Genomic DNA, 19844 nt, shown 5'->3' with positions numbered 1-19844 from the left:
CGGAGAATCTTTTGTTCAATGGGGAGTTTAAGACGAAAAATATCGGTTAGTTTTGAGTGTTGCATGTAACCTGAATAAGGATCCAGTACTTGTTTTTTGGGGTGTTGAGAGTTTTCATTGTGCGTCTAATGCTAGGTTAAATTCTCATCACATTACATTACAAGTGGTCCACCAGAAAAATTTGACAGCTTTGCGAATAGGTTGTGAAAGTATTCTGGGGAATCATTGTTGGGTGCGTACACATTTTTAATTCCAAATCTTACATTAACTAACCACTAATCGCATATTATTAACTATCCACCAAATCGCATATAAACTAACCACCAAATCGCATATTAACTAACCACTAATCTTACGTTGCAAGGTGCGCGCGCTTGTGGTAATTGCTTTATTGCCACAAGTTACAACTGTCGTTCATTACCTTTAATTAAGGAAAATTACTGGAAATCGTTTTACTTTTAATTTTTCCAAGTGCTTTCTATTCGGCCACCTTACTCCAATATTTAAATCTTTCACGTTAAGTGTAATGCAACTGTATTCGTATTCGATTCCACACAATTTATAAGCTTGAGTGAGTTTGCGTACGTGGCAGAGAATGATCCGCGAGAACGCCCTCGACAATAAAGAGCCCTGGTTTAAGTTCCGCTGTTAGACAAGGAGTTCTCTTCGAAACAGACCAGCAATGGGCATTAGTTGTAGGTAGCTTGTCCCTTGGTGGATTTTAATCGTGTAATATAGCTTTATTAATCTACTTGTATATTGTTCGTTTTTACAAAAAAATATGTTTCCGGATAGTCGAACAGATCAGTTAGAAATAATTTAGAGCTTTTCAAAAAAATTAATTTGTTTGCAGAGTTTTTAAGGCAGCAGGGTGTATTTTTCCGAAATCAACTAAACATGTCGCTTCAAAATCTGTCGAAGATTATCATTCTGATGCTTCCCCTGACTAATCAGCAAATGGTAAATATGAAAAATATCAGCAGTCATTGTTTAGAAACAAAAATAAAATACGTTTTTACAGCATGTGATGGGGCAAATTACAGCAGGGTCCTGCTTCTGCCCGTTTGACGGACTTGTTCTCAACCGTAGTGATGGATGCAGGGAGCTGAAAAACATTTACAGGTTAAAAAGAGTTTAAAAAGTTATTTTATTACCATGGTCATTTTAAACCCTGTAAAATCACTTCGACTTCTGATCTAAACAGGACAAAGAAAATCAACGTTAATGGAGAAATTCTTCTGATACAATATTATGACAATTGTGAAGATATAAGTTTTAATGAACCGGGTGCAAAGGACCTACTGAGCGCGCAGAACGCAGACCCATGTTTGTAAGTAAAACTTTTTAGCGTTTTATGTGTTAAAAGCGCCATGTAGCGTTGAACGATTGACAACCGTTCCACCCCAGCGATAAATAAAGGATTGGGATTGAGGTGCAGCCATTCGGGTAAGAAATGGCACAAAAGATGCGCTTTCCGAAAATCTTTTCTATTTTGACATTACCTTTCAGAGCACTTGGGCGATGTATGTAGGTGTAATAAAGGTTCATTTCCCGCGACATTCCCATCACATAATCAAAGCACATATATTTCCTTTTTGGTGCTGCTTCTACACATGCCGTGCAAACCAATTTGTTCTTTCAGGCCTAATGCTGAACCAAAAACCGCACAACCAAGAAAAGAAATAGATGATTTTAAAGACGCCAAAAAACAAACTGCTAAATGGCAAGCAGTTGCTGTTCAGGCACATGAGTCATCTTGTGTGTGTAGAGCACCGATCGGGTTAGTACAATACAATTCAACCTTACAATACAATCCAAAAACTTTGGTGATAAACAAGTATTTTCTTAAAAGATCAAGGCAACAACGAAACAAGCTTGGATTTACTTTACGGATTTTTTCTTCTGATTTGCGTGGTTATCGTCATGTTGCTAATTTTGTGTTGGGACGCCAAAAAACAAACTGCTAAACGATCGGATTTTGTTCGGATACAAGGTTGGTACAATATACAATCGAACCTTTAAACTTTGGTGATAAACAAGTATTTCTCTCAAAAGATCAAGGCAACAACGAAACAAGCTTGGTTTTGCTTTACGGATTTTTTCTTCTGATTGGCGTGGTTATTGTCATGTTGCTATTTTTGTATTGGGTGACACGAATGAAGAAAAAGGTAACAGATTGCGTGATGCTCAGTTCCTAGACTTGCAATTTAGAATGACGTATTTCATTGCAGAAGGAGTTCATTTCAAAGACAAAGACTTGGAAACCTGTCGACTCATCAGAGTTCGAAGTATGTTCCTTTTCCAAAAATATACAATATAGAAATGCGTCTTACATATTATACAACGTCGTGGTTCAGGTGAAAAGCGGTCCTGTACCGCCCTCGAAGGTCTGCGCAGTTCTCAGTGAACAAAAGGAAGTAACTGAAGGGTGTGCCATCGAGCAGAACAAAGCCATTGGTGACGACTCCCCATCAACGTTGATTCAGGAACCAGATCCTCCTTTGCGCCAAGCTTTTGAAAACGACATTGACCATGAAGAAATTGGAATTGCAACGTCGCAGCCAAATATAACGGAGCGTCTTCGCCAATGTACGCGACAAATACGTTAGACTGGAAATAGTCCACAGAGGGATATATTCGTCCCTCAGTGATGTTTAACTTGCAAAATTTACTGAAAAGTTCACAACCACAATCAATATATTATGGTAACAGCAAATTTAAATGTACATTCTTTAACTTTGCAGGACGCACTTTAATCGCACAAAACCATATATGTATTTACCTTTACAAATATTAGACCCAAGAATACTCTTAGGACCCAAGAACCAGCTAGTAGTGGAAATTCTTTAACATTTTAATTGCTTTGCAGTTCAAAAATTGGAGAGGCACCTACTCCACATGAAAGCAAACATATACGTGACACCGTTTAACGTGAAGCAAATTGCCGCTTACTTTGAACTCAACATCAACAAACAAGACGAGTTAGAACGGAAGTTTGAAAAACGTAAAAAAGCAACAGATTTTTAAACATAAGTTTGTACTTACATAAGTTTGTACTTATGCAATAGTTCTTGATTCACATCTTTGTGATTCGTGCTACACGTTTAACGGAAAATTAACCTATTTTGTTCATAGGCGATGTAAGAGAATACCTCGTCGAGGTTATCTGGTCCATCCGCGATTCCAATAGCAATCTTTCGGTTGATGATATAGTGGCCTACTGGATGCAGCACAAGCCAGCCTTGGGTTACTTTGTCAGTCAAGAGATGGGTCTTGTCCGTCCGGTCCAGCACGGGATCGCCCCGCTTTCGTGTCAGATGTGACACCAGAGCATTATATTACTTATGAACCCCATAACTTAGCAAACTAAGAGTATGAAAATCATAACTTAGCAAACTAATGCGTGGGGACAACGATTAAATTGATGTAATTCTTGTGGGGAGTTATAGGAAGGTTTTACAATTAAACCCGCCTTAAAGCTAACCTGCAATTTGTCAACATTTGGTTGACAGTTTCTTGCAATGACCTTGATATATATAATTTTTGTATAATATTAAGGCTTCAAAACATCTCTAATGTCGGTAGGGAAGTTTAAACCTGCAGAAAGTCATGACATTTCTAGGTGTTGACATTTCAAATGCAGGAATTAACTAAGTGGTTAGTTTTCACAATTCTCTTGACGAGTACCGTATTTCTCGTCGAGTGAAATTATTGAAACAAGAGAATGCAGGTGCGCATTTCTCTGAAATGATTCGTTGTACGTTTCGTTTGGATCCGTGCATTGGATTTAAACAGAATCTAAACGAATATTGCCCAAGTAGCAAAAGCATTTTTAAAATACTTTTTCTATAGGCACAGTTGTTAACCAAAGTTGAAACACAAGAAACAGAATCGCATTTCAAACAAATCGTGTATATGTTATACTTTTTGTAATTGAAATGGCGTTTAAACAGATGGGCACACTGAATAATTTGATAATTGTTCATGGTGCAGCGGACGCCTTGTCAATTTGTGAGCAAAATGTCAAGACCCGATTTTATAACGAATCTCGTTATTATACGGAGGCGTCATGTATATTACTGTACGTTGTAGAATCTGTAAATAAATGTTACCAATTACACAAATGTCTGCTTGATATGAACAGCTAGTTTCTGGCTACAGGATAAAAACTAAATGTTTGACATCTGATCCGCTAGATGCCTGCTCTGCCTTTTGCTTCAGCACTATAGACTTCAAAACAAAGGCAAAAAATGGTGTCAGGAAAAATCTGGACTCCAAACAAATGGAGAAAGTGCAAAAATATTGATAATAAAGGTGTTCAAGGTCACTCCCGTTGGGTAGATGAGATGTTCATATGTAAACTACACTGTGTTGCAGAGATTTGACCATAATATTCTACGAGCAAATCTCATTGAATGTTTCTTGGTACAGTGGTTGATTACTTTGGCTGCTTTCAATCATTTGGCACCCAATCCAATTCTCTACCGCCCTCCTGTGGCCTTTTCAAAACAAATCAACCCGTACGGTGAAGTCCCCGGGTAAATACGTGGGTAAACTTTTCGAGAACAAAACCATCTGACGTGTTTTTCCACAGTTCAGATGTGTTTTCAGATTTACCTTAAGCGTGATTTTAAAAATACTTAGCAATTGGCGCTGAAATAAGCTTCATGGTGTGTTTTGGTTGCAGGAAGGTTTACTTTTATTGTTTTGGTTCAGATTCGAAAAGTTAGATCCAAACACAGCATATTATGAGACGCTTGGGATGTGTCGATGGTACGCACAAACAAACCTTTAAAATATAAATAATTTTTTTGTATCGAGGTTGAGGTGACGGTGGTATAACGCAAAATATTGCCTGATATTTTGGAGATTTCAATAGGTTCTGGGCCGAAGTCTAGAACTTTCCTTTACGTTTACGTCACAGACGAAAGAAAAAAGGCAAACCTCAGTGGCGCAATCAGGCCGGGCTAGTGCTACAAACAAACTGTCGGGCACAGCTGATTCAGACAATGTACCTGGTCAACACCGCCGAATTCATATATCACTTGGATACTATTTAGAGTCAAAAAAGAAAAAAAAACACTTGTTTTAAGCTATTTTTTGGCCTTAGAAACACAACTGTAGCTGCACTGACCGATAAACTGCAAATATTTGAGTTACTTGGAGCGAAATGAGGGGGCTGACAAATATCATATTCTATGCAGCGCTTGGTTGCTGCTTGGGAAACAAGGTAAGTTAATGAAGATCTATGAGTGTTTGCTGTATTCGTATAAATACTTTATGGTGCAATATATTTTTTAGACTTAGGTAAGATGTATCTCGTTAGATATCGTTTAAACCCAAAACGTCGACCAAAGTCTTTTATACAGTGTTTCGGTGTCAAATGTAGATTTAAAAAGTCCTTCATCCAAAAAAAAATTCCACAAAAGTTTTGGAAATTTTTTGCGAACACTTTTCTGTTGGGTTACCCTTGTAAACTGTTGTATTGCAGGGGGTTCTGACACACAAAGATAAGGTCAAGGAAATATCCCAAACAGATCCATGTCCCAGTCTTGAAACCAAAGATTATAAACTTCAATCGGTTTTCGACGGAAAAGGAAATTTAATTCAGTGTTGTGCTTGTGGGGTTAACATGTATTTTCAAAAAGCGTGCAGGTAAAACATTACCGTATATTAGTTTTCCGTAATGTTTAACGATCCATAATAAATTATCTTTACGCAGCAAGAAACAAGATGACACCCTTTGCCTGCCCTGCCCACCTGGGGCAGGAATAAACGATACTGCTCACATAAAGGGTTTAGAAGACTGCAAACCTTTAAAAGACTTCCATACTTCTGTGGTACAGGAAACGTCAAACATGTAAGCAACAAAAGCTCTCTTTCAGCAACTGATTTAAGTTTGCTCGTAATCTTCATACTTGTTTAGACAAGAAACGAATAGACAACCACCAACTACCAGTAGCGAATCTAACGTCCCATCGACCAGTTCACCAGAACTTCAGCAAACGACAGACGTATCGTCAACTACAACAAAGGCTGATGAGCATACAGAATCTAACTACATTGATGTTATCATCATTTTTGGAAGTATAATCATTGTAATATGCCTCTTAGGCTTCTGGAGAAAGAAAATAAAGGTATGATAAGGCAAACAAATTCGTCTGCTTAAAAGAACATGTCTTTTACTCGCGACTTCTGCAGAGTTTTCTGCAGAGTTTTCTCCAGAGTTTTCTCCAGAGATTCCGGCAATGGATGTCAACTGTGTGAGTACATATGTGGTGTTTTTGATCAAACACTTTGCTAGAAGTGCCAATAATTTTCAGTCAATCACTTTTACTCATAAGTCAAGCTACTGGTTTTATTTCTGAGTTGTCAAAATTTCCAGGTTGCGAACAAACGACATAAAAGAATCTGTATCCACATCCATAGTAAGGTTAGTCCGATCAGGGTTAATCAACATGGTCATCTTAGCTTAAACCTGTCAAAATCACTTGCTTTGTATGCACAAAAGATTGTTTAAGTTTTTTGATTTCCCTTTGCAAGTTAGATTTAAAAAAAAACAGCCAACAAACAAAATTTATTGCAATAATACTGAATCCATTTTTTTGCAGCTCTGACAATCAAAATATCGATCAAGATGTTGAATCTGGAAGGTTAGTAAAGCCAAATGTTTTGTCCACTTCTATCAAAACAATGCCTGCCAATAATTCCAACATCAAGTTGTTTTGTTCTAGATTACATGTGCTAAAAATTAAGGTTAAAAAAGTTACCATATTTTTTTTAGACTAATGATGGCCCAGCAATCTGACAACGCACGTGATGCAGCTCATTCAGAACCGTAAGTAAATTGAAAACCAGCGAGGTTTTTGTCAAAATTGTGTAATAGATACCGCAATATAAATATAACTTGTTTACCTACTTAAAAGGTAAGCGAAGTCTCAAAATTAAGAATTAAAGAAGAGGTCCTTTATCAATTGCTGGGACGCAATTTGCTGTGATAAATGGTGGACAAAAAACAAATATGAACATAAATTGTGTCCTTGGTCTTAGTTTTAGAAACAAATCGCCAGAACAAATTGTTAATAGACCTAACGAAATTGAAATCATTTTGCAGATTTAATGGACGAAATAGCGACCAAGAAGTTGTATCGGAAAGGTAAATACGTCGTAATTATCTACCAGCATACATTAATACATTGACGTTGTGACCAACATACCTTCAATCCGGCTTGTGTTATTGTTTCAGCCATGTCATTGAACAGCAATCTGAGAACGAGTCGGAACAAACGGGTACTGCTTTCTCACAACCGTAAGTCAATTGAAAAACAGTTTACGTCATACCCTAATAATAAAAAGAAACCTCGGAACTAGTGTTCCTACCTGGGGGTATCACCTATCGAAACTACGATAGGAGGAACTGGGCCATTGTGATTTTCTCGATCGTTTTACATCGCTTTCAGGACTGCGCACAAGTTAAATAGTGACTTATAAGTGAGTACACTCACTTGTTTTTACCATTTGACCTTTGTTTGTCATTCATTGCTAAAACCACACGCCGAAACGCAGTACTGCTGACTTACACCAAATGTAACACATAATGTTGTAGCCTACCGTTCATTTATATTAAGTGTATGATTTAAAATATGTCGAACACCCAAACAAGTCAATATACCTAACGCACAGAAGTGAGTAAAAAAACCTTCTGTCATAGAAGTGAACACAACCTACCAACTCAGAACACTGATGTTGATGCACATGAAGAACACTTGTAAGTTAAATGTTTCTGTAACGTACAGTGATCGTAAATACAAATTATCGTAGTTCAGTAGAATGTTTTAAAATATATTACGGTAAAAAACAAATTATTAAGGGTTCTGTATTAAAATTCGATTTTGCTGTTGCTGGAAATTATTCTGGGATAGTGTGATTTCACAATTGAAATCAGAGAAGAACTGTAATCGCAGTAGTTCGGTGTTGTTAATTATTTACTACTTGAAAAGCAAACAATTTCAACAATTTACTGTACAAATGTTTTTGTCTCTTGTCTTAGACTCCCCGTCCTTCACGAAGGGTCAAATGCGATATTTATGATCATGTGTGGCAAAAAGTTTGTCAAAAAGACAAATTACTTTCTGAATAATAAATGGGACAAAGGCACACCCAATCGAAACGGTTTAAGCTGAAAGGAAAACTGCCAAAACAGTGAATTTCAAATTGTTAGAGTTGTTACTGATTGTTTTTTTTTTTCAGCAGCGAGTCAAGCCAGGATTCGGGGAAGGTGCCAAAAATACATGTAAAGAAGGATATTGAAACGTAAGTATCTCTAAAATTCATCCCTCAGCGCAAAAAAATATGGTTCGGGAATGAGTTGGAAAGGCCAACATTCAAACTCTACCACATTTTCGTGGCATAATTTCACTTCACATGGGGACCAATTACAACTGTGTAACAGCATCTATCGTGACAAGCCATCAACAATCACTAACCGAAAGTTTACTCTTGTTTTGTTTCTTATTGTACAAGCGAAGTGCTGTAAGCGTTTCTATACTGTGAATTTTCGCCCAACTTTCACATGCATAAAAATGATTTTAGCCAATCGTTGGTAAGCGAGAATTCGCACGAAGAAGATGAACCCCTGATGGGAAATACCATAGAAGATCCGCCAATCAAGCAAGCCTCCATTCCCGCCAGAGGACCAACGACGGAGACTAGAGAGCCTCCGCGCATACCGCGCGTGTCCGTTAGCAATACACACGACATGCACGATGAAGATGGCGCGTTTGTTCCAGAACACCAGGAGCATGGAAGAACAGAGCGGGAAGTACCCCAAATAGACCACGATGAGCGAAACCGCAAACGTAAGTGGGTATAGAATAAAGTATGTAGCAGTCAATCGTGCAGGTCGCAACAGGACGTGTACACATTCATGTGTATTAGATTTTCTCCACATTACTTCTTTGGCGAGATGCTTCGCAGAACCTGAAGGCACTATTGCTTTTTGCATTTGCTTGGACATAGTGTTATCACTTTTGTTTGTTTCGAAAGGGTTATACCTAGTTTACTTGGCTATTTAGTTGTCAATTCTGCAGCTCAATAAACGTATTATCGGCTCTATATCGTAAAGATAAAAACACTTTTATCAAACAAAACAAAAAAGAGTTACGTTTCAATCCAACAGTTGACGAAGCTGAAGACCACTTGCTTCATACAACAGTACCAATACAATCACTACACGTGACCCGACTATCTGCTCGTTGGAAAGTTAACAGGAATAAACAGGATGAGTTAAAGAGAATTTTTAACAGAGGTAAACGTAACCCAAATATGTTTGAGGTAATCTTGATATTGTCGCGTCGCTGTGAATGCCATCTGTCAAATCGCTGGTAAATTGGTTTAACTTCGTCTAAAATGCCCTTTCTGCATCCAAAGCATTGGGGCACAATCAATACTTTCAAGTCATTTTTAGATGAAAGCATTGTAATGTACCTCGTGGACACCCTCAGAGCCATTCGTGCTACTTCGCTAAGTTTCACCGTAGAAGAATTAATCAACTATTGGATGGAGCACAAGCCGGACCTGGCTGATTACCTGGCCCGCAAAATGAACATAGCAGTTTAGTCGTTTTCGATCAGGCGTGTGTATTTTTTATGTAAGCAAAACACTAGGGTTTAAACTAGTTTCTTTAAAGCTCACGATTGGCAGTTCCATGCCAGACTGAATTCGGACCAGCAAGCAAAATTAAAAGGCAAATTTGGATGTATTGCCCTGCGTGAGCTTTTAAAAGATCTGTTTAAGCGACAGGAGTGACCAGTTTCTTGCTAAAAAGATACCTTCTTGCGTTTTGGTTGATAACCTTTGCTTAACATTGTTAGAAATAAAGAATTTATCTTGATTTAAAGGGTTATTCACACTCACAACAAACTTGGGCTTAAGTAAATCCGATGGTTTGCACAAGGTTGAAGTCCATTAAGTTACATTTCCCTTGGATAGTTTGCGCACACGTTGGTTCTTTTTCGCAAGAAACCGTTTTATTCCTGTCTTGGATGCGCAAAATTGACTCTAATGAAGTAAGATTTATTTTAACGGTTCCAAAATACGAAACAAAGCGATGACCACTTTTACACAACTTTTCAGTCGCAGACCCAAACTCGTAACAAAAAAACGTTCAGATCGACATTTTATTCCCCAAACTTTCGTGAATTTGTACCAATTTTCTGCAAAACTAGTACCTATATATAATACGACTTATGACTGGCATAGGTTAGTGTAACTTCTCCCTTCTGTATTTGTTGGCTTAATGACATGCTTTTGTTTTCAATGAATTAAAATGCTTCGGCGAATTTCCTTTGTTCGCACGATAAGTTTTTTTTTTAAGCAGCAGTAATGTTTTTGCCATGTCGAATTGTGTTGCATTTTTGTTGTTGTCGAATGCGTCTCTCCCACGTGATGTTATTATGTGGAGGGTTGTTTGGTGTGGGTTCAACCAGTAATTGACCCAAAAAGCCGAAGGGCAATACTCCTACCATGAAACAAAACACTTTTATTCAAAGAAATATTATTATTACTATAAAAAGCCCTGAGTGCTTTTGCTTACTTCTCACAAGTGACGTTGTCCTTGTTTTCACGAGATTTGTTGAGTTGCTCGGCCGTGATATTGTCCAAGCAGATATATCGCTTGTGATAAATTGACCGACAGCAACCAGTATGAAACGCTATACTCTTGCATGTGATCAAGTGTGTATACGCAATTGTGGACGTCAAGACCTTGTCTCATCACACAAAAATCGCGCTTATTTGCGACGATAGAAAGTGTATATATGTATATTAATAAAAAAGTGTGTGCTTTGCTTGACAAAATGCGTTTTCAGTTTGTGTGATTGTCAAATTTAAGTTGGATTTCTGTTAAAGCAACATTGCATTGTTGCACCAAATTTAATTTTGAAATACGTTGTTGAAGAATATAATACAACGTTTATATGTTTTTAGTCGTAAACTTTTGGCTGACTGCATTTAAGAACCAAAAAAGGTATGAGCAAACGGCCTGTTATGAAAAGTTGTAATTGTGTTACTCTGAGTCAGTCCATGCTACATATAAAAACACGTTTACTGTTGCTGTTGCGCAAATAATACTTGTACACTGCGCATGTCTGAACAGTGCCATTGTGTACACATATAGATAGATAATAAACGTAAACTCCCAAGTTGCACGGATCAGTGATCACGTTGTGCCAGACGAGAAATCACGCCACCTGCGACCCGCCTTAACCTTCAATATACATAGGTGATGCAATACGTCTTACAACTCCACAATACTAGCCAAGGATATGAAAGAGCGAAACATAAACTCGTGCTGGTGTAGTAGTGATATGATAAGGTATAGCATAGATGTAATGAGACAAAAGTTTGTGTTTCACTTTGTGAGGAATTTTTTTAGGCCCTATGTAATACTACAAGTGCCCAGTGCCATATGTATAATATAGAAAGACCTATCTGCTTTTCCGCGGGTATGTGTTGTACGATATTACTGCCAGCCCGTGCCGCAAGCACTGGTTTCTCTCGTCGCGAAGCAGATCAAAAGTACGTAGCAGCATTCACCTTTCCAGCACCACCGAAAAAAGCACCGAAAGTTATTTCCAATCGTGTGTCGAACCGTGATTGGTTGAGGGTCCTTGACGTCAAGTCGTCTCGTGATCGGCCCACTTCGTAACCTAGTCTCAGCGGAACTAATTGACGTACATAGGCATTGCCGAGAATTATCTGATTGAATGTTGTGCTAGCTTTGTTAATTATCTGAATTACGGCATTGAATGTTTAGCAAAGTTTGATTAAGGTACAAGTGCTGTCACACAGACGTTTTGAAAAGGTTCGGTTACGTATAAAGAGGTTGATAACGTGTGACTTTGCAAGTTACCAGACAAGTTACTTCCGCTGCAATGCTTATCCATACCTGTTGCAAGTAAAGAACTTATCTTATAAACCCCACAGCATACAGTAAGCTGTTACCAGAGAAAATTTGCCAAATGATCTTGAATCAAACTGTTACCTTGTTCGCCCTGCTCGGTGTGGTCGTTTTCCAGGTAAGACCAGTCCTGTTGAAATATAAGGTAAATAAATTGAGTAATGAGTTTAATGTTGATGTTGTTGTTGTTGGTGGTCATTTCCCACCAACGCTGTACCCTACATAAGTGTATATACGTGTATACTATTGTTTAATGGCGACACATTTCTCAGCCTCTGACATGCATTCACCCATAGTATTTTGCTTATTGTGTACCAATGGTTTGCAGGCCCCACTCGTTGCTGCGACACAGGACGCCGACTTACACTACAACGTGACGAACCAGCACTTGACTGAAGCTGCAGGCATCGCGTCAACACCTCGCATGCGGTTGGGTTTACATTATACACACGACTGGCGCGATGATACTGTAGCCATGGCGCTATTGTAAATATGAAGTTGTACGTATGGCATGCAAACATGTTGGGTGATGGCTCGATAGGTCAAAAACCTTCACAAATAGACCTCGGAAGTCTTTCCAACTGTCCTCTTGTTACAATATGGTTCTTTGAACGTTTTAACACTGAGTTGTATGCTAGGTTGCTAATTTGTGGTGTGGTGGAATTGTTATAGGGTGGTATCCTGGTCTTGCTTTAGCGTGGTTGCGCTTGTTACATAACTGTAATTTGAAGGGCCAAACGTTTGAAGGTAAAGTTAACACAAGCTAACCCAGGTTTGCCTGCTTGCGTGTAATATACACAAAAAACAACTTGGCTGAGCAAATGTGTGACTAATCGAGTACGAACTTGTATTAAAAAAGCATTTTCAATAATAACATTATGGCTTTTATATATCATAAACATTGAGCAACAACACTTGCAGACATTTTCGAAATGCCACCAACAATTATTTGAATATAAACGACACAATAGTGGCAAACTCAACTCCACATTTTGGACTTGGACACGCATGCAACTGCACCTGTTTGCAAGACGCAAGTTTCAGCGAAATATTTGGGTACTTGTTTAAACGTGAGTTTGGCTTCTAATTGCGTTACTTAGTATTGACAGAAATTAATGAGATATTGCAAAAGTTTTATAAACATCCTTTCGTCAGGGTTTATTGGCCCAAACTGGGGAAAGGTTTCCGGCGTATCTGCTGCGCTTCTGGTAATCGTTGTTGGGGTCGTTTGTGTTGTTTCAAAGTGCAAAAACCGAAGAGCGCATCAGGTGACGAAATCTTTGCACAGTGAAAACACCTCGTAAATACTGTGGTGCCTTGCATTTGTGCGTAGAATCAGAGCACGAATAACAGCGCACGTACCGACGTGGAACATCAGCAGACCTCCGACTTTTCCACTCAAAGTTCACAAGGAACTCTTTCGCAAAACTACCCCACCAAACTGTAAGCAAGTAAATTGCCATTTTATCAAATTCTAGCACGTTAAACTGTAAATACCCTAGCGCTTTGTAATGTGCAACCACCAAAAGCATCGTTAACCTGAAATACGTTGTTTGCTACTTTCGCAGACCCCTGGAGTCTTCGCTTGACGCAAGTGGGATAGTTGCAAGCTGTGTTCCGACTACAGCTTGTTCGGAGTTTACAACTAGCGCTCAAGAGTTTAGGTCTGACAGGGATAAGTTGCTGGCCGAACCTTTTCAGGACCTGGGGTGCAACGCAGCAACAACCAGTGAACTACCGCCACCGGTTCGCCACCAGAATGAGAACGGTGGTGTTGACAACCCTGCTTTTGCCACAAATTCATGCACTGCAGCATCTACACGTTCAATGCAAGACCTAATCAGTGCAAGTTAGTGCTTGCCTTTGGGAGTTTAAATATAAATGTTTGGTGCCATTTCATCGTACAATCTCCTAGCAATTACTAGAAGGCCAGCATAATTATTTGGTTTGAAAGAAGACACTAAAACTTTCTTTCCTCTAAAACCCAATTTTCAATTTTGGTTGTCTGGGATACACTTGACATCGCCCCATTTTTTTTCTTCACACCTCATTGCTAAAACCATCGTAAAATACTTACATTTGCAGTGACAGTGCTAGAAACATGCCTCTGGAATCTTGAGAACTCTACAGTAAACATCACGTCTGAACTGATCAAGAAATTTGGACAAGCTTTCTATCTTTCCGTTAATCAGATTTCAACGTGCGAAAGTAATGCCAGTAAGTTGTCACTTTACAACATATAACAATAGTCGCGTCTTCTGTACAGGCTACATACAATGCTTCTGTACAGACTACACACAAATCTTCTGTACAGACTACACACAATTCTTCTGTACAGACTACACACAAATCTTCTGTACAGACTATATACACACAATTCTTCTGTACCGACTACGTACAATTCTTCTGTACAGACTACACACAATTCTTCTGTACAGACTACACACAATTCTTCTGTACAGACTACACACAAATCTTCTGTACAGACTACACACAATTCTTCTGTACAGACTACACACAAATCTTCTGTACAGACTATATACACACAATTCTTCTGTACCGACTACGTACAATTCTTCTGTACAGACTACACACAAATCTTCTGTACAGACTATATACACACAATTCTTCTGTACAGGCTACATACAATTCTTCTGTACAGACTACACACAAATCTTCTGTACAGACTATATACACACAATTCTTCTGTACCGACTACGTACAATTCTTCTCTACAGGCTAAATACAATTCTTCTGTACAGACTACATACAATTCTTTTGTAGAGGCTACACAGTAAAGTGTTTTTGCCACAGAAACAACAACAGAATTCCTGGTCAACGTCTTCCGATGCATGCATAACAAAATAGGGCGCGAGTTTACCCCGGAGAAGATGGTCGACTACTTCAGGGCGAACGAGATGATTTTATTGGCGGAGGTTCTTGAGGAAACACTTGCGGGGAAAGGATATGTGATCAACAACACCTAATTTATAGAATTAAAGTGATGCAACAACAGTCTTGAAAAAATGATGAAATAACCAGTTCCAACATGTAAGAAATGACAGGCCTCAAGGTTATAAAAAATGTTTGGGGGCAATTTTTCTAAAAACAGAAGTTCATGCTTATTTTTGGTGATCAGTCTTTTTGGTGGTTAGTATGGAGAACAATTAACTTTTTTTTACGTTGTAAATTTTTGTTGTTTTTAATGTGCTCACTCAGCAAGTGTCTTTAAAGCAACCACTGCTTTTGTACGTCTTTTATATTACTTGCACTGGCTATTTTGTACACGTTTGTTTTGTTTTACTGTAAATCGTTTCCTTCTAATTTGCAAAAAAATATAAACAAAAAAAAAGAAAAAAAGGAGCGACAAAAATCCAACATGACAAACAATATGAGGTTTTTGACAGAGTGATGCGTGTGCAGCACCAGATCAAGGTAGTTAAATGGATGGTAATTGTTTGTCACATGTAGCAATTTTGCTACTGATATTTCAAAACTACAACTAGGCGTTATGTGTTACCGATACCATGTTGCGCAAAACACCGTTCAAGACCATTTTCTCACAGTTCAGTGACGTTTACGTCACGTGATCTACCGTATGAACCGTAGTTCATTTGCATTTCCAATATGGGCTATTGTGACAAGACTGTAGTCTTGTCGACCCTCTCAGTCGCTCGTATTCCCTCGGCCCTGTCGTTATTCTTGCCATCGCGCTGTAAACGTTCGCACTTTCTTTTAATAGTTAAATTCGCTGCAATTCAGTCACGTGTTAAACGCGTTTGAAAAAAGTTAAACTTAAGCCACCTGGTAATTGCAATCGTGTGTTTCCATTAATAAAGAAGTCTGTTCACGGAGCTTTTAATTCAGTAGTCTACATCAGCAAGAACACGCAAACAGACTTTAGCTTCAGCAAAGCAGCGACTGGGAATCCTACTTGTACGCTGCACTGGTGACCTTGCTCGATGTGATCACAATTGCTCTTATCAGGTTGGTTTGTTCCGTTTATTTTTGGTAATATTCTATTGCATTGTACTTTGTGATTCTCACGAAATTTTACTTGTTTAGGAGTGAATTTCGTGGCGAATGGCAGATAGTGCTTCTCGCTCTATAACCACGACGGACGCGAGAATAGATGTGGACGCAATGACTAAGAATCAATTATAACCCGGTACTGTAATTTTAATATATAAGTTTTAACGCAATATTTATAAGTCACTACGTTTAAAGCCAAACTGCTCTTATAGCATGTTTTGTCTGTGAAACTATACTATGCAAGTAAAACGCCTATCCTATATGGTTATGTCAATATGTATGTATGTGTGTATTATATTCTTTTTGTTTCAAGAAAGGGGTTCTTTAGTTGAAGTAACTCATGTAACTAAAACGTTAGTTTTATTGGCATACGTGTTTGACGTTACTTAATGGTGAATTGTGGACCCTAGCCTAAACATTTTGTCTGCTTAGAAAGTCCTCCATATGCACAACAGCAGAGGCGCGGCGCAGTTAGGGGACCTGACGCCCTTCGTGTAGCAAGGTCACACAGATACAATTTTTAGTCATAATGTCGGAATACCTTAGACCTTCCCTGGTCTTGACGACATGACTTCTATGCCAATGGCATTTAGTCAAGCACGACTGACGTTCCTTTAGGAGAAATCCTTGCACTATTTTAGCTAGGGTTGTTATATGGCTGGTTGAAGCATGAAACTGCTGATTAACCTAACTCACGTATGATTTTAAGTTTTGGCCCATATTTTTGTGACATGAATTTATCCTAAACTAAACTACCACTTTTAACGTATGGTCTTTGTTGCTGTCATATCCTAAAACATATTTTTTTTACTACTATTAGTGCCACAAACTTAGTCCTCGTCTACTTTTGACATTTTCTTGTAGCGTTAATTTGACGAGAGGACGCCTAACTCTTGTAAGTCCATTATTTTTAGGAAGATCACCTCCAGTTTGGAAGTATTAAGTGTGACGTGTCTTAAAACTTGACATTATTCCAAAAATTGGCATTGAGGATAATTGGTTAAACCTATACAACTATTGGTTGCATATTGCTATTGCGAGGCCAGCTCTTTATTCACTTATGTACCTGAATGAGTACAGATGATTTCTTTACACGAGATGAGCCAATTTACTTTTTGACGGCCATCCAGCTGAGCCCTTATTATTTTTTATACGCGCATATTAAGTCGCATGCGGGTCGTTGCCTATGCTTTTTGACGGCCCAAGAGAAAATGTAAGCATTGGTTGCGCACGCTCCAATGCGATGGAATTTGTGGTTCATTTTAGTTTTTAATAACCTTTTTTAATTTGTCATGCAGCACGCAAATTCCATAAACGCTTGATATTTTGAATTGTTTGAGCATTTTACTGCTGATTTTCTTTTGTACACAGCAGAAAAAAAGAATCCCCGTGACAGCAAAACCAAGACGATAATGCGGCCGATAACCACCACAAATCACCGAATTCAATGCAACCCAATTTTCAACAGCCAAAGGTCAAGACGACACTGGATTTCGGATAGAAACTATCAATCTTCACAAGGAAGGGACATGTGTAGCAACACGCATGTTTCCCTACTTAATTCTTTACACATTTGGAACACATACGGACCGAAGACTGCAGACGGTGTTAAGCTTTCCTGCAGGAGCTCCCACAGGCTTTCTGGCATCCTGCTGGACAACAATTTTTTTCTGACACTTTGTTATAAAACGCTCATTTCGTAATCCTTCAACCACTTCAGTCTAGTCGAGGCTAGTCTTGTCGACCCTCTCAGTCGCTCGTATTCCCTCGGCCCTGTCGTTATTCTTGCCATCGCGCTGTAAACGTTCGCACGTTCTTTTAATGGTTAAATTCGCTGCAATTCAGTCACGTGTTAAACGCGCTTGAAACAAGTTAAACTTAAGCCACCTGGTAATTGCAATCGTGTGTTTCCATTAATAAAGAAGTCTGTTCACGGAGCTTTTAATTCAGTAGTCTATATCAGCAAGAACACGCAAACAGACTTTAGCTTCAGCAAAGCAGCGACTGGGAATCCTACATGTACGCTGCAAGACACATCCGACTTGGGATTTTATCCCGTAATACAAATAATGAAGTGTTTGTTCTGTTTAAACTGCTGATATTGATTCCCACATAGCGACATTTGGAAAAGACATTTAGCCAATAGGTCTGTGGCCGCCCATCACAGACTCATTGCGCATGCTTTAATAGGGCAGGCCCCATGAAAGGTTGGTATGCAGCTCGTAGGGCGCACCAGAGCCCATATGACTCCAAGGGACCAATGAATATAATTTTATGCTTGGTAGTTTTTTTCTACAACAAAACAAATAGAGCGATAGTAAGTGGATTTATTTTTTGGGAACTGATAGGCTCGTTAACAGCTCATTAACTGATAGGCTCGAGAACTGATAGGCTCATTAACAGCAGATTCTCTTATTATCAATCTCTGGAAACAACAGACATGCTGCTTGACCAATCATACGTTTATTAAATGAAATAATATGCATTTTGCGCAAAAAACAACAACGCAGATAAATCATCGTAGATCTCGGTGACCAACCGCACGTTGTGATGTAGATGTTCAGCGCTCCTAGGTCTGAAACTTATCTTTGGGTTGCCGACTACTGCGGTCTTAAAACCAAAGGAAGTTATAGCCACCAAAGAAAATCTCCAGTCAACAAATCTTTGGACGCGGGTAACTCGTCAATCTGCATGGTTCTTTTACACGTTACAGTTCAGAGCCTCAGAGGTCTAAAAGATCATACAAACGACTGAACATCTAGATTTAAATAAAATCCTTGTATTCGAGTGGCAGAATATTCATTGGTAATTTTCAAAATATAACAGCAATGTTAAATCTTGTTTGCCAGTAACTGCCGAATTCTATGAATGCACAAGTTTCTCTACACTAATGTGTGTTGCAATCTCACACAGTCTGTGGCGCAATAATAAGAGACCAAGTTTTAAGTGATAACGCAACGTGGTTCTGTCCTTTTTGCATAGAATACTAAAACATGGAATGGAAACTCCGTTGAAAGTGCGCCGTCACGCATGAGTAACACTTTACGCGAAATGAAAAATGCATTGGGTTAAATGCGATTTTGGTGTTTTTTAAGGGGCCTAAAAACCCATTAAATAGAACAAAATTTGAAACTTTTTTAAAGAAACAGGAAGTTTGCTCCCTCGTCTTTTGAAATATGTGGATGATTTTGAATAAATCGCGTCGCATCATTTTTTAAGGCGATTTGCTGTCTACTGCCTTTTGGGTCGAACTATAAACAAATAATTGCGCGCTTTTGCTGTTTGCAAGCAGTGGGAGGCTAAATCGAGTAATATTATCAACTACTATGCTTGTTATGTAAAATCAACTACTTGCTTATTATGTTTTTTTCTAGGACAGTATCTCTGCACACAGTAATGCGATTGTTTGGGAATATTTATTTTGCAAAAACAGGGCATTTGACAAACAGTTGACAAACGATAGTATGACTGCTTTTTTTTGCGATTTCTGTATCTTGATGAAGATGGAGATATTATAATGAACCAAATTATTAAATCAGTTGATATCAGGAAATACCCCACCAACACCATGTTCACACTGCTGAGTGCAAATGTTGTCATTAAAGTCCAACACAAAACAACATTTTTGTGCATAATATGGGTTTGAAAAAGCTAAGCCCTGACAAAATATATGTTGATTGCTTGCAAATACTCAAGGGCAGTGGGAATACTTCCAATATAAACCAACTATAATTTGTTTTTAAGTGTTTGCATACGAGCAAATTCTGAAAACTTTCATCTTTTTCTTCAACATGACATGTTTCTCTCAGAAGCATTTTAATACATATCTAAATCAAATTATGTTGTGTTTTAC

At 38.5% G+C, this 19844-nt stretch overlaps 3 protein-coding genes and 1 long non-coding RNA gene across 8 annotated transcripts; all 4 read left to right on the top strand.

Moving 5' to 3' along the window:
- The first annotated feature begins 811 nt into the window (after positions 1-811).
- Positions 812-1776, top strand: LOC145889409 (uncharacterized). The gene is made up of 3 exons (XR_014399495.1): positions 812-960; positions 1022-1122; positions 1205-1776. It is a non-coding gene; the product is annotated as an uncharacterized LOC145889409 (long non-coding RNA).
- Positions 1777-1857: 81 nt separating this feature from the next.
- LOC145889410 (uncharacterized) lies at positions 1858-4110 on the top strand. Its single transcript, XM_082980361.1, has 6 exons — positions 1858-1993; positions 2056-2168; positions 2232-2288; positions 2358-2589; positions 2870-3004; positions 3136-4110. The coding sequence occupies exons 1-6, from the start codon at positions 1924-1926 to the stop codon at positions 3321-3323; spliced, it is 795 nt and encodes a 264-aa protein (XP_082836487.1). The 5' UTR covers positions 1858-1923; the 3' UTR covers positions 3324-4110.
- A 634-nt stretch (positions 4111-4744) lies between these two features.
- Positions 4745-11172, top strand: LOC145888607 (uncharacterized). 4 transcript variants are annotated; one of them, XM_082979393.1, is made up of 16 exons: positions 4745-4773; positions 5111-5230; positions 5492-5655; positions 5723-5860; positions 5927-6137; positions 6202-6263; positions 6386-6433; positions 6612-6653; positions 6785-6838; positions 7115-7156; positions 7247-7309; positions 7715-7768; positions 8251-8313; positions 8593-8858; positions 9179-9307; positions 9467-11172. In XM_082979393.1, the coding sequence occupies exons 2-16, from the start codon at positions 5171-5173 to the stop codon at positions 9616-9618; spliced, it is 1548 nt and encodes a 515-aa protein (XP_082835519.1). In that variant the 5' UTR covers positions 4745-4773; positions 5111-5170; the 3' UTR covers positions 9619-11172. The 4 variants fall into 4 exon arrangements, with proteins under 4 accessions (XP_082835519.1, XP_082835520.1, XP_082835518.1 ...); XM_082979394.1 differs by having other exon boundaries at positions 7712-7768; positions 8254-8313; XM_082979392.1 differs by having other exon boundaries at positions 7712-7768; positions 9467-11171.
- Positions 11173-11710: 538 nt separating this feature from the next.
- On the top strand, positions 11711-15349 carry LOC145889048 (uncharacterized). 2 transcript variants are annotated; one of them, XM_082979925.1, is made up of 8 exons: positions 11711-12077; positions 12288-12445; positions 12881-13029; positions 13115-13227; positions 13293-13402; positions 13528-13808; positions 14045-14176; positions 14774-15349. In XM_082979925.1, exons 1-8 carry the CDS (start codon positions 12021-12023, stop codon positions 14944-14946), a joined length of 1173 nt encoding a protein of 390 aa, XP_082836051.1. In that variant the 5' UTR covers positions 11711-12020; the 3' UTR covers positions 14947-15349. The 2 variants fall into 2 exon arrangements, with proteins under 2 accessions (XP_082836051.1, XP_082836052.1); XM_082979926.1 differs by having other exon boundaries at positions 11712-12077; positions 12288-12388.
- The last annotated feature ends 4495 nt before the right edge of the window (positions 15350-19844 follow it).

The sequence above is a fragment of the Ascidia mentula genome, chromosome 2, assembly GCF_947561715.1.
Source record: "Ascidia mentula chromosome 2, kaAscMent1.1, whole genome shotgun sequence".
NCBI lineage: Eukaryota > Metazoa > Chordata > Ascidiacea > Phlebobranchia > Ascidiidae > Ascidia > Ascidia mentula.
Note: the sequence above shows the minus strand (reverse complement) of the source record. Positions and strands in the feature narration are given on the sequence as shown.